The 15,190-nt window shown below is 38.9% G+C and overlaps 1 protein-coding gene across 1 annotated transcript in view; it reads right to left on the bottom strand.

Annotated features, from left to right (window-relative positions):
• LOC130102865 (myosin-IIIb-like) overlaps positions 1-15,190 on the bottom strand; it is a 135,428-nt gene that overhangs the window by 2,064 nt on the left and 118,174 nt on the right. The window contains exon 28 of the mRNA XM_056268965.1: positions 14,319-14,491. Coding sequence (XP_056124940.1) covers positions 14,359-14,491 — 133 coding nt within the window. The 3' untranslated portion in view covers positions 14,319-14,358. The remainder of the gene's footprint in view (positions 1-14,318; positions 14,492-15,190) is intronic.

Raw genomic sequence — 15,190 nt, 5'->3', positions numbered from 1 at the left:
TTAAATTACCTAGTGTCTCAAAGCACATAACATTACAATAAAAATGAACATAAACAACTTGCAGTATGCTAGTTCTACGACCTGACTTCTGCAGATTTATTTCACCATTGATAGTGTTTACACAGAAATGCATAAACAGCTCCAGGTAGAACATCACGGGTAGCCATGTCATAATTACGGTTACGTAAGCTGGTTGTTTTGGTTCAGGAGGAACTGTAAAAGACGGCTGCGGTTTCGTTTGTGGCTCTCAGTGACTGACGTCTGTCTAACTCTGCACAGCATGAAACGCTCTGATGACGTGTGATGTCTGCGAGAGCATGTGTGTGTGGAGGTGTGGAAATGCATACGCTGACAGGCAGGGAGGACATCGTATCGTATTGAACGAACATTTTTTGGTCATGTGACTTCCACAGAAGATACATGTTTTAGTATTTAGACCACTTCTATTATTGATTGCTATCAGGATGTGAAGACTGGCTGGAGTTTCAACCAGAATAACAAAAAGTGTTTATAAAAAATATTGCCTGCCCTACCTTTAATTGAGCTTTTAGCTGTGCTTCAGGATCAACTTTATCTCACATGTTTCCCCTGAAATGCATAGATGAAAATGCATATAGACTCAAATGTGTCAATAGTCAATAATACATACAATAATAGAGCTATAAAGTAAATTTAGAAAGCAGCTCAGATCATTAGTTCTTGGAAGAATTTGATATTTTACAAATATTTTGATTGGTGAATCAGGAGTCTTAAGCAATAGACTTCATTTGATTTTCATTTCATCTGTTAGAGTAACGATTGAGGATACTAAAGAGATCGAGTTTAGTTTAGCATTTTAGTGCATTTAGCCCATGTGTCCACCAAAACGATTTTAGCCAGCTGAAAACGGCTAGCTGTGGGCGCTTGAGAGCGTTTCAGCGGCACAGCGTTTTTTTTCAGACGTTTGGTTGCTATGATATGGAATATCTGCAGAAGTGAATCTGATTTCACAGATAGCTTATTTCTGAATATAAAATGTCGACAGAATGTAAAGTGCTTGCTCTGGCCCTTGTTTTAAGTGACTTTGTTCCATTGTTGTTGTCTCTGTTGATGTTATACAAGCAGGATGTGGTGGTTGGTCGCTTTGGTATTTGCCCCGCCCCTCCTCCACTGTGATTGGACGGCTGGGTAAAAAGTGACAGTGATGAGCTCTGATTTTTATTCAAAGTCTCGTTGCGTTGCTGCCAATTTTTCTTAAAAAAAAAATAAAAAAAAAATGCTGGCCTAAAAAAAAAATGCTTTGGTGGACACACAGCCTTAAGGCCTGTTCACACCGGGACGAATTTCGCGCGCGATATTCGGCGACGTTTAACGCCTCGTGACTAAACAAACGGCGCCACACCGACACGAAAAACGCCACACGTAAAAGCATCATTTTTTAAAAAACGCCTCGGGTTCGTTTTTTGGGTTTGACGCGCCGCGTCAAAAACTATCCGACCAATGAGATTGGCGCTTTTGCTCACGTGTCTGGAGCTTCTGAAGTTACAGTAAAACACAACTTGGGGGCGCTCAAACACAAAATGGTCTTGCCGAGCACACATACGTAACGGCGAAGAAGATATACGCCAAGTAGCGTCTACACTGCCGAGGAGAAATAAGACGAGGAAGATGCGAGGCAAGATGAATGTAGAGCTGCTGGTCTCGTTGGTGTCTGAACATAAAGAACTATATGACAAACGCGACAGCGACTACAACATAGGACTATTTCTGTTTTACATTAAGCGCCATCTAATGTCAGGGAATGAATTGGCATGTTCACTCGGCTCATCGTCAGCGAAAATCGCTTGGGTGTGAACACAAAAAACGCGATGAAAAATGCTGGCGAATAACGCGCGCCGATATTCGTCCCGGTGTGTACGACCCTTTAGGGTAGCATTTTAGTGGTTGTATTGAAGTGATTATATTATATCATATTAGTTATCCAACCCAGGCTAGGTTATTACAGTTAAGTATAGGTTAGTATAAGTAGGCTAAAACGAAACCTAACAACATAAAGAAATGTTCCGTTACTCAAAACAAAAAATAACAATAAATATATTAATAATTTTAACAAAACTTCAATTTTTTTTTCATTTAGTTGCCAAAGAAACATTTCTTAATTGCATTTAGTTTAACTTGATGGACTTGCATAACTAAAACTAAACAAAATGACTTAACCTTTAAGTAAAATTAAAATGAAAACCAATGCAAAATATTAACTACAATAGTATCCTTAAATAATATAATAATATCTTTGATACTAAAATAATTGATCCAACCACTTTTTCTTTACAGTACCGCTCAAGTTTGGAAACATTAAGGTTTATTGTTTTTGAAATAAGTCTCTTAATCCCACCAAGGCTGAATTTATTTGATAAAAAATACAGTAAAAACAGATATACTATGAAATACTATTACAATTGAAATGAATTGGTTTCTGTTGTACTATATTTAAAAATGTAATGTATTCCAGTGTTCAAAATCCATAACTCCAGTCTTCAGTGTCACATGATCCTTCAGAGATCAAACTTTTGAACGGTACTCTCGGATCTTTTTATTTATTTATATGATGCCAGAATTTAGATTCTGATGAACAGGAAAAGCTTAGCATATAGAGAATCTAAGGATTCAAGCTGAAATAGGTCAATCACTTTCCACAGGTACACGGGTAGCTACAAGAATCAGTCTACACGAGTCTCTTTCCATGGTTGATTTGTTGTTTTTCCTGCTGAATGTACACAGGTCCTGGCCACCTCTCCCAGCGCTCGCCCTGCTTGCGTTTGCTCAGTGGCAGCTGCGAGCACCATCTGGGAGGGCTTCAGCAAGGCCAAACAAAACAGGTTACACCTTCGGCCATGCCAAGTGCTGTAGCCTATTCCTGGTCTGCAGAAACAACAGGGGCTAATCGCAATTTCATGCTCTGATTTTCCCCAGACCTCAATCCAAGCCCCGCAGGAAAAGAAACTTTAGCTCATTTTCAGGAGATATGGGCTGCACGCGCTTCCATATGGCCGTGCGCGGGACAGCGTTCAGCTCGTACCCCATGATTACAGAATTCAGCATTTTCACGTTTCTCCAACACTTGTCTCTATACTTCATTTTTAAGTGTCTCAAAGTAGATTTGCATATCACAGGAGAAATCTGTCTCATGTCAAATTACATATTGCGTTTTATAGAATTCTCTGGTAGAAAACTGGTAGAAAACATTTTATGTATCCTACATACAAATAAATTATATTTTAACCATTTCTACATAATTGCACAAAACTACAGCTTGTTTATTTAAGAATAAAACATATATTTTCATAGTTTTTTTTAAAATATTGAGTCTCCTTGTTAAACAAGTAAGTTTTTTTGGTCTGACTGCCAATTAGTGTAAAATCTGATATAAGTCACTTTCACATACACTACACCTTTAATTGATCAAATGTGACAGTAAAGACATTTATAATGTTACAAAATTTTTATTTCAAATAAATATTCATTACAAAATGTACCACTGTTTTCACAAAAATATAAAGCAGAACACCTTTTCAACCTTTATAATAATCAGAAATGTTTCTTGATCATCAAATCATCATATCAGAATGATTTCGGAAGGATCATGTGACACTGAAGACTGAAGTAATGATGCTGCAAATTCAGCTTTGAACACAGGAATAAATTACATTTTAAAATATATTCAAATAGAAAACAGTTCTATTATATTGTAATGATATTTTACAATATTACTGTATTTGTGATCAAATAAATGCAGCCTTGGAAAGCATAAAAGTTATTACTGTTAAGTTAAACTTTTTCTAAACTTTTACTGACCACAAACTTTTAAACAGTAGCGTAAGAAATATTTAAATGGTTTATCTTTATTGTTTGCCTGTTTAGATTATCATAGTTTTAAAACATTTTTTTTTAGGATTTTCATATTTTAGGAGCAAAAATCAGGGTACAGTAATAAGAATTAGAACATTTTTTAATGCAGTTTTAGAAAAAAGTTGGAAAAATCTGATTTAAAAAAATCAACTCGTCCCGGGACATAAAAGAGCCTGTAGTTGAGGAACCGGAAATCGATTGTCAAAGTATAGACATGGTTTGGTAAACCTTAAATCTTTCAGACACAGTTGAGCTAATAGCTCAGTTACTACTGAGAGACAGATGACGAACATTGGCAAGATTTGGGCACATTCAAGTCCAAATGCAGCGGGGTAAAATCTCCCACTTTTATCCCTTCGGTATTCACTCAGTGCTCATGCAAATGTGGGTAATTCAGCGGGGCATAGAAAGCCCTCAACAAATTGCAGGTGTTAGGAAGCCGAAACAAAGGCCACTACAAGCCCTAATGGCATCCACCATCATTAGCAAGTCTTTGATGTGCGTACTCCACTCCCTCTTTTATCTCCTTCTCCCCCTCTCAGCCCTTCTCTTTCTACATCTTACGCTACAGCTCGCTCTCTCCTTCTGTCTTTCTCCTCGTAACCCGCTCTCTTTCCGCGGTTCTTCATTAAATCAGTCTTTAGGGAGGGCGCCCACCCCTGTACCCGACATCTGTTTGGCTCTTGTGCCTGTCTGTCTGTCTGTCACACATCAGTCAGCGCTGCTAATCTGAAAATATCCTAAAGTACCTGTTTATTCGGAGAGGCGGCAAGCAAAGACGGCAAAATAAAGTGTTTACTTTCATTCCCAGCTTTATTATCCCGGCCCGCGAGATGCGCAGCTCGCGGGAAGCGTTTACTAGCAAATGAACATATATGGGAGTGCGGGAGTGTGTGTTCTTGTGTATCAATAGCAGGTTACCTGCTTTACATCCCAGCAGGTTTGAAAGAGAGGCTTTGGAAACACTGCTATTCAAAACTCTTCCTTTGAACTCTAGAGGATATAGAGACAGGACAATGCTAGTCTATTTGTGCTCCCCCTTTGAAGTCCACCCTGTCTATTAGTATGAGAGAGTGTGCTGTCTGACAATAAATACTCCTCTATCTAAAGATTACGGCTGCAGAATATCTGAAAGGTGGCACATTGCTCTGCATACTTGGGAAAGAAAACACTCGGTCTAGAACAAACAGTTAAAACCGAGGGGGGAAACTCTTCGGCGGAGAGCGGACCACATTAAAAGAAATCGTCGGGCGCTCCAGATGCGGAGGGCGCTTTAATGAGCGCAAAGAATAGGCAGTCCTGGTTTTATGGAGAGTTATTGAGATATTAAAGAGCACAGGTGCAGGGCCAACATTGGGCTTCTGACACAAGATCAGCTTTGCTTGTCAATAAAAGAATTGTGCTGGACAGTCAGAGTTCCCTCCATATACAGCCTCCATATACAGTCTCGGACGGTTAAAGAATGTCCCCCGAAGAACAGTCCCCGCCGTGAAGGCAAACTTCAGAGGGTTCTCGCAAGCACAGAAACTAGAGAGCTTGTTCAAAATTGATTTCCATGGCAAAACAGGGCCAACATAATCTAGGGAACAAGATCTCTCTTAATGGATTCGATGTTCTTTAAAGAGGCACTCGCGGGTGTTAGAGTGACCTATTTCAGCCGGCGCTTTTCAGAGGAACTAAATATTCTCAGACGGGGAATAATGCTCGCAGAATATTCTCATTACCGCCTCACCCGAGCGCAAGAAAACTGGACACGGCCAGCTATGATTAGAACTGGAGCTATATGCACACACTGACACACAAACACTGACAAACACACATTCACAGAACTTTGTGGTGATCATGTTTGCATGTTGTCTCTGTCTGCTGGCTTAAGCATTACTGTCATTCGGAAATAGGCTTCGAGTCATTTTGGTAATCGAGTCATTTTGATTCAGTGTTGTAGAAGGAAGTCGACACTTTCGGTTAAACATAAAAATGAATTCTAAAACCAAAATCGGACTATACTTTGTTATGAGACATGGAATCGGCGAGGCCGTTTATGAACAAGGAGGTTCTTTATTCACTGTATTAACATGGGAAAGCACTCGTGTCCACAACGCCTTCACAGAAAGTGTGCATAATGTGCGTGAAAATCACTCACAGTAATATTTGTCTTTAAAATGTTTTCCAAATATGTCACAAACTTGGCATACATTTAAAGATCAAAATTTCTGAAAGCCTCTTGAGCCTATATGTACACTGTCAGAAAAAAAGTACAAAAGCTCTCACTGGGACGGTACCCAAAAGCTAAAGAGTGACCTTTTAAGTAAAGACTTACTAGTTCAGTGGGAAACTGCTTTATGATGCATGTACAAGGAAAGAGATGAGAACCTAATAAGAGGTAACACTTTATTTACGTATGGACATACTATATACTTATTGTTGCAATTACAATAACTGGGTCATAACTAGGTACTAGTCCTGAACCTACTCCTAAACCTAACCTTAACCCATGTATTACTCAGTAGTTTCTTGGTAAGTACACTGTAATTACATTGAAAGTGCACGTACTGTAAAATAAGGAAGGAAAACGGATATCAGCTAGATACAAATGAGGACACTAATTGTAAAAATGAACAGAGGAAACTGGACAACACTAAACAAAGATCATGAAAATTTAGATAACTGGAAAATCAATCTCTACACTTCTATAACGAAAACAACAAAGTATGCACCACTTTGAATATGCACGGACCAGGAAATAAATTGCAAATTTAGATCAGCTGTTCTCAAATTCATCTCTTCAGGACAAGCACATTTGCCATCATATGAGAGCAATGTTTCATTACCATTATTTGACAAAATAACCTGCGTAAAATACAAGAACAAATTCATCCATTTTTTAATAGTGACAGAAATTTACTGAACAAATGCCAAATTGGCTTCTTACCAAATGGTCACACATGAGATGATGCATCCACTCAGTGGATTGTAATTGATTAACAAATCAACCGAAATATAGGCGAGTTTTCCTCTGCTTCATCGATTTCAAAGAAAAAAAAAAACCTTCATATAGTGTTTGGCATGAGAGTCTCCAAATCAAAATGACTGATAGCAGTTCTGAAGGAAAAACCTTATCAAATCAATATAAACTACTGTTACAAGGATGAGAACCCGATCCAGAACAGACTCAACAAACATAACGGGCCATAAACGGACAAAAAAGATTGTGCCATTACTGAACTGAAATATCAAACCACCAGAATGAAATCTACCTGGGACATGCAAGTGTGGCTATTAGATATGTGAATTCTTGCTGTTTGAATATGTGTGCAATATTTATCAATTCAATTTCATTCTTTGAAAATATTGGAAATGTAACCTTGCCAATTCCAATAAGGCAAGCATGCTAATAAGGCTGTTTTTGACCTGAAAGCAGTTGAAAGAGAGAGACAGAAAGATATAGAGAGAGTTTGAGAGAATAAGATCTGTCTACATCTTCACTAAAGATCAGATTTTCTTCTGGGCCCTGAGGGGTCAACAACTTCAGATGAACCAAATGATATGCAAATTTCATTAAACAGCGCCACAAATTGGCTTGTGTGCGCCGTGCCGCCCTTCTCATCTGAGAGAGAGATTTGTCCAGAATTTCTCATCTAGAATCTCGTCTACACCAACATCACGGCAGGTCCGTGAATGTTGTGTTGAAAAAAAAAAAAGATTTAGAGAAAAAGTAAAAAAAAAAAAAAAAAACATGTTTAAAGAACAAAGTGGAAAACAATTTGAAATGCAAGGCATTCATAACAGTCTTATCTTGCTCTCTTCATGTCTTTCTGTCTCTGTTTCTGTGAGAGGGGGGATCAAAAGCAAAGAATCACTTTTCATGTGCTAATGTTATCTGCCTCCTTGAGGAGAATTCAAATTAATGATTGTATCATTATTGGTTTGATAAACTGTGTTTAATGAAAGAACTATATCAAGGATGTGAATCAAAAATAAGAAAGACATTGTAGAGTATTCCTCAAACTTTCCATAACCATGAGAGGCTTTGAAATGCAGATATTGCCTGACGCCATGAGATAAGGTCAAATCTATCTCTGAGTGTGCAGGGCTGCCCTAAACATCACACAATATTTCAATAGTAGTTCAATATTTGGTTCATATATGGCCTTAAAAAAGTAAGTTTAGACAATAAGGGCCATTAAAAAAACACGCTTAATAAATATATTCTCTGATCTTCCATTGTTTATAATTCAAAAGATTTTTTTTTTTGGTGAATTATTTTGATAACTTTACATATAATTAATCTTTATATATAATACTCATGTATTATAATAATAATCTTCATGTATTATTTAATAATACTGTCAGGGTGTGATGAAAGTAGCGAGGACTCAGGTGCAGAGTTGATGGGCTTTTAAAGATAATAAAATAAAACAAAACAGACAACAAAAACTACTCCGAGGGTGCAAGACAGACTTGACTTGAACAACTAGACTTGGCTTAACAGAACCACACAGCAGGGAAACACACAGTTGTACATACGACGACAAACCAGCAAAGGACTGAAGACACAAGGAGAATAAATAGGGAGAGCAAACAAAGCAGGTAACGAGACAAATCACAAGCCACGTGTTCACACAAAAATGACAACATGAAAGCACACAGCTAGTGTAAAACACAAGCTATGTGCTACACAGTACGAGACAAAACATGACATGAACGCACGCGGCCGATGTAAACACGAACCGCGTACGGTCCGAGCGAACTCGAAAAACTGCGCGCTCACACGACAAGACAAGAGCGCACGAGAATGAGCAAAAAAGCTCATCCTGTGCCCTCACGACAGAATACAAACACGCGGAGCATGAATGTCCGAATCCCGACACAGAACCGAAAACAAACTAGACTGACGTGCCGGGATCCAAACACCTCGCCCCGCACATGTAACAAGGCATACAGACAAGAGAGCGCACGACTCGAGAATGCTTGAAGCCGCACGCCCACACAAAGACATGACAAAACAGGAGTGTCCCAAACCAAGAAATAAACTAGACAAAAGTGACAGAACCCTGACAGATACAGTGGCCTCACAAATAATTTCGACACCGAATTGAAATCACACTTAAAAATGTCTGAATGACTTTGCAATATAAAATAACAAAGAAAGTGTCAACAACAGCTTTTCTCTTCACTAACTCTCATAATTTTTGCTCAATGCATTTTAATCAACTGTGGTTTTGTTGATTTATATTAGTGGATGGATGAATTCATACCCCTTTTCCACCAGAAGGGTTCACGTTCTGGAGCCAGTGCCTGTTCTCGGCCAGGCTGGAGTCTGTTGCGAACTGGTTTCGTTTATCCACAGACTTGAGGAACGAACGCTGACATAATGCTGTTCTGTGTTGTTTACCTGGCTTTTGTTACATGTATAGTCTGTATTGGTTTCGTTTTCGTTATTTCCCTGATTCTTCCAGCCCAGCTCAAAGTTTTTGTTTGTTCATAAATGTTTTCTCCTCGGCCCTGCTTTCGCTAGTTCCTTTCAGCCCCTCGGCTCCTCATCTGACACCACTCTATTGTGTGGATTTGCCTCGGGTCTTCCGGTCTCCAGCTCCGCCAAGTCAAGAGCATTCCCTGTCTTCGTCTCCAGCCGTCGATCCATTCACTCCACCTCGGCCCGTCAACCTGTCAGCTCTGCCTTGGCTCCCCCTCTCTCGGCTCCACCTGGGACCATCGTCCTTAGTCCTCTGGCACCTTGGCTTCACCTCAGATGCTCATCACTGCGGCTCCTCTTCAGTCTCTAGGACCATCGGTTTCACCCGGTCTTGCTGGCTCTTCATCTGCGCCCTGGGCTCCACATCCATCGGCCTCGTCTCTGTCAGTCGTCCCCCTGCAGTCGTCAGCAAGGTCCCACCATGGCTCCTTCCTCCCTCGACTCTGCCGTGAGCCATCGTTCTGGCTATGGTCTGGGTCCCCACTTTGCTCCTGGCTCCTCCTAGTCATTGCCACCCTGGTCTCTCCCTCTGTCATCTCCCCAGGTTTTCTGTCCTCTGCCTGCTCTGCGTCTTCCTCCAGAGTCCTCTTTCTGCTTTGCTGTTCACAGTACCGGGAATGATTCTAGCGAACCAGCAGCTTGCATAAACTGCCGATACTCTCATCTGTCCTTTTCGGATATAAATTAAAACAGAACTCATTTATTCACTCGCTCTCTGTCAAGCTGGGTCTCTCTAGTGTGCACATAAAGAGCAATGTAGTACAATAATATTATATTGCTCAACAATGCGCTAGCATTTCGCTAGCCTGTTAACCTGCCATCCGTACTTGCCGTCTTTTTTTATCTTGATCGCTCTCATCTTTTACAAATCCATCAAACAACTGTGGTGAGTTGGATCAGTCAACAAACACGGTGAGTCATGTCATCTTCTCTTGTTATTGTCACGTGCACTGCCTGCCTCATGTATAGCATAGCCTTCTCTGCCAACGGCGGGGGTTTCACTTGTGATAAATGCAGGGAGATAGTCAGGCTGACGGAAAAGATATCAGAATTAGAAACTCATCCAAACTTGAATCGAGGACAGTAAGAATGCAAGGGCTTTAGATACTGTTTTGGATGCGACTAGCTTAGCGAACCCTGTACTGTACATTGTTCGGTTCTGGCTGTAGAGCAGGGCAACTGAACATCAAACCGGTTCTCCCTACTCAGTGACACACCCACTGAGAATCCCGAATAATGTCCTAGTTATTGGCGATTCTATTACACAGAACGTGAAAATAGAGACACCAGCCATCATAGTCACAAAAATAAAAGTGCTAGCTAATGCTAATCGTAAATTCTCAAAGATTATTATTCACATCAGCACTAATGATGTTCGACTTCGCCAGTCGGAGATCACCAAAATTAACATTAAAAAGGTGTGTGAACTCGCAAGTACGATGTCAGACACTGTAATATACTGTAATAGGCCCCCTCCCTGTTCACCAGAGTGATGAGATACTTAGCAGACTGTTCTCAGTTAATGGCTGGCTGTCAAAGTGGTGTCCGCAGAATAATATAGGGTTCATGGACAATTGGAAAAGTTTTTGGGCCAGACCTGACCTGTTAAAAAGAAATGGTATTCATCCCTCCTGGGGTCTTAGAGTTGAACCTTTACTAACTGGGGCCCAAGTCAGGAAGCAGACAGACTGGCTAAACAGCACGTCTGCTAACAGCACGTCTGTGGGTCTCACGTCACAGAAATCAGTTAAATCCAAACACAGAGACTCTTTTACCTAGATATCATCATATAGAGACTGTGTCTGTTTCCCGAATTAGTAAATACAAAAAACTCTCAAACCCATTTAAAGGTGAAAATTTTATTGATTTCAAACAAGTTAAAAAACAGATATAATATAGATGAACAAATGATGACTCATTATCAGTTTGTAGCAGTTAACGAAAGGGTGCCATATCAATCACAAGTTCAATAAGGAGTACCTCAAGGCTCAGTACTAGGATCGTTGCTTTTCAACCTGTAAATGGTACCCTTGAGAGATATCATTAGGAAGCATGGCGTTAGCTTTCACTGTTACGCTGATGATACTCGGCTCTACCTTACCAATTCTCAAAATTGACAAAATTAACAGAATTTCTGAAATTCTCAATTCTGAAAAAATAGAGATTCTGATTAGTAGTAACCTAGAATACCGTCTAACACTTGATGGCTGCTCTTTCTGAAGTCTTCGTCGTCGGTTAGGAACCTGGGTGTGCTCTTTGATACCAATCTTTCATTTAAAAGCCACATTTCTAGCATCTGTAAAACTACATTCTTCCATCTTAAAAATATATCTAAATTACATCATATGCTCTCAATGACAAATGCAGAACAGTTAGTTCATGTGTTCATGACCTTAACTAGATTTAGCTAGATTATTGTAATGCTCTACTGGGTGGTTGCCCTGCATGCTTAATAAACAAACTCCAGCTGGCCCATAACACCTGATGTACTCGTTACATCATAAGAAGAATGGCATCTATGCTAATATTAGTCTCTCCATTTATCCAGAGGTTTACCGCAGCCGGACCCGGGCCATATCCAGATCAGATATACCAAATACCTGCGCCTAGACACGCTCACAACGTAGCCCTGTAGTGTCAGCAGCAGCAATAGTACAATAGATCAACTAGACAAAAGCTGTTGTTTTTTCACGACAAAACGTTTTCTCCTCCGTATCAAAATGTTATCAAAATGATTACCGTTCACCATCACCATTTTCACAGATTCACGTTTTTGAAGAGAACATGGAGATATGGAGATAACGGTATCTTTTTCAAACCTTATTTTCAAAAACTCGAAACCTACTTCAAAGTTTTTGTTCTCTAGCTACCAAAACGCTGTTGTCGTGTAAATGAACGGCCAGAACGTATTAAAAGTTTCTGTTTTCAGTTGAAAACGGTGTCATTTAAGCGGCCCATAAGTCAATAACTAATGATTTTTACAACCGAAATGAATCAATCCAAAAACTTACTTAAGGTGGACAATGACTTTTTTCTAGAACTGATGTACAGCCAAAACAATCTTTGTTGCATTATTTCCTATTATCACTGTTAAGCTGCTTTGAAACTGTATTGCAAAAAGAGCTATTTAAATGAAGGTGACTTGACTTGACTTAAAATGTCACTTGCTTTGATAAATTAATGAAATTCATCTATTTTTTTAAGTGTGTCTTCTTTAGTGTCCAGGTATTTTTGGGGGCCACTTTATGTATATGGTAGAAAGTCAATAGAAAGTCAGGGTTTCTGAAAATAACTGCTGTTGTGTCCTGAGTGACTATTATGACACCACAGGATGCCAAAGCCTCCAAAATCAGTGAGCTATGTCATTAAATTCTTCATTCATTCATGCCATGTGACATCTGCACTGTCTGTCATGTGTATTAGGGCAAAACGTGTCTGATCTGACAGTCTGCCACAGCAAACAAGACTACAATCACAAAAAGAGGTGGAAAAAAGAGCACAGAAATAAAGAGACAAAGCAGTCTGTGAGGGATTTGTTGTTTCTCTGAAGAGCAGTTTTGCTATATTTTTTTAGTAGTACTCATTTATCTGTGTTTGAGTACAGAGAGAGAGACACTGACACTAGTCTTGTGCCAAGGTCTGTTACCATTGTCAAAAAGTACCACCTTTCTTCTATGGCCAGGTAAGTGTCCTGTATAATTCATCTTTATAAAACAGATGGTTAAGGTCTAAAGTCTGACTGGATGAGCCATGTCTGAAGCCAAATTAATTACGCAATAAAATATGTGAAGTTGTGCTATATTGTGATCATATTCAAGGCTAAAAGGGTCTGAAAGCAATTGTAGTATCAACTAACTATTTTCACAATATAAAACATTTATATTTTACTTAAACATTGTTGTACCTAGCAAATGTATGATGTTTCAGACATTCATGATGATTCTTTTTCCGCTAGAAGATATAGTTCCTGACGTGTAAACGAAGGTTAGTTGGTGTCTGTGGGTGATGCGCGTTGTTATACAGTTTAGCAAGACTGGAATGCTGGATTGACCAATCAGCATCCCGGAAAGGAAGTGTCCATTTTAACAAGAGCTGACCACATAAACTATATCTACAATACACAGTACACTAACCAAATACTGGTACAAGAATATTATTAAATAAATAAATATGACTAGTTTTAATAAACACTGGTGGCTGTTATCCTATTTCTGTTGCTCTTTTAAAAAAAAGCAATAAACGAATTGATGCCGAGGATGATTGAACCACGCTTCACGCTTTTCTACTGAACAGGATGTTTGGGCTGGATAAATCAAAGGTCTTGTCCTAAAATAAGGATATTATTATTAATTTAATTGGGTTGGGACACCAATATGGGTAGAAGAAGTAGAAAAGAAGTGGAAAAGAAGTGTGCATAATTGTAATGAATGTACTTCAAAATCTTAAAAGTATCACAAAAAAAAAACTGTACTTGCAGATAATATTAAATAAATAAAATGCCACTTAAGTGCACTTAAAGAGAGTACAAAGTGTTACAGTGTACAGAATGTGTACTTTTTTCACAAGGGTGTAAATGGCCTCAAAGCTAACAGATATTAACTAAAAGCGCTGCTTTCATGTCATATTTAATCATGGTAAAATCATTGTAAAGAACAACCTGCAATGGCTTATTGTCATTGCTTTTAAAGGAATAGTTCATTCAGACATGAAAATGCTGTCATGATTTACTCATGTCATTCCAAAACCTGTATGATGTATTCTATATTTTGAGTAATGCAACCAAACAGGTGACCATTGACTTCCATTGTATAGACAAATAAAAAGAATCATTTTTTGGTGAACTATCCCTTTAAATACTTAGAATCATGATGTAACAAGTATCTAAGCCAATAAGTGGGTAGTGTGTGTTTAATGGTGTACAGACGCAGTGGTCGGGTGTCTGTGGAGCTCTTACCAGCTGTCAGCGCGAGTCTAAGGGGTGGGCGGAGCACAGCTCATCTGGATGAGATAGTGGGAGGGGCAGTCGAGTTTGGGGAGGGGCCAGATAAAGCTTCCTCCTCAGGAACCGACTCTATTGTGGACAGTAGTTGATAATATTCATCCTCTCCATCCAGGAGCTTGATTTGCCTGAGAAATGAGAGAGAAATATGAGAAGAGTCGCAGACACATGAAGTCAAACAGAGTGACTTTATGTAATATCTAAATTAACTGGATCAATCAAGTCAAAATTATTAATTAATATAACTGAATTAACTTAACTGTAAGGTTACAAGTCATTTTTAAGAGTGAGATAAGGTCGTTTCTGGAGCTAAGTTATGGCTCCAACATGGCCATTTTTTAAATCATTTTCAAGTTTTTACAGTAAAATGTATTAATTATATACTGGTGGAAATGGCAGAGATTCACTGAGGGAAATCTAGTCTAGTTCGGGACAATTTTCAGCCCTGCCTTGTATCACATAATAAGAAAGAGGGTATATTTTAGGTGCTATACTGTACTGGTAATTATTTCCTTTAAAAACACATCCGAGATTGCACTTTTTACGTAGGCTGTGCTTTTATGGGGTTGATAAGAAAATTGAGTTTTTGTTTTATGAAGCTGTTTTAGAATATATTGTTAGGCGTGGTATAACTGAATGGTCTGGGAGTTCAAGAATTCATTTCTGGCTGTATCAGTACATATTTGAATAGTAATTCAACTTGAATGTATTTTTTCAGGTTTTTTTATTTATTGTGTCCTCAGTAGTTAAATAAAATAATTCTATGGTGAGGTAAATTAAATAATTAAATTAAGTGCAACACTTGAGCATAATCTCACAACCAATAT

Source organism: Rhinichthys klamathensis, unplaced genomic scaffold (genome assembly GCF_029890125.1).
Source record: "Rhinichthys klamathensis goyatoka isolate OS25496 unplaced genomic scaffold, OSU_Roscu_1.1 h1tg000279l_1, whole genome shotgun sequence".
In the NCBI taxonomy this organism is placed as follows: domain Eukaryota; kingdom Metazoa; phylum Chordata; class Actinopteri; order Cypriniformes; family Leuciscidae; genus Rhinichthys; species Rhinichthys klamathensis.
The sequence above is the reverse complement of the archived record's forward strand: the minus strand, read 5'-3'. Positions and strand labels throughout refer to the sequence as shown.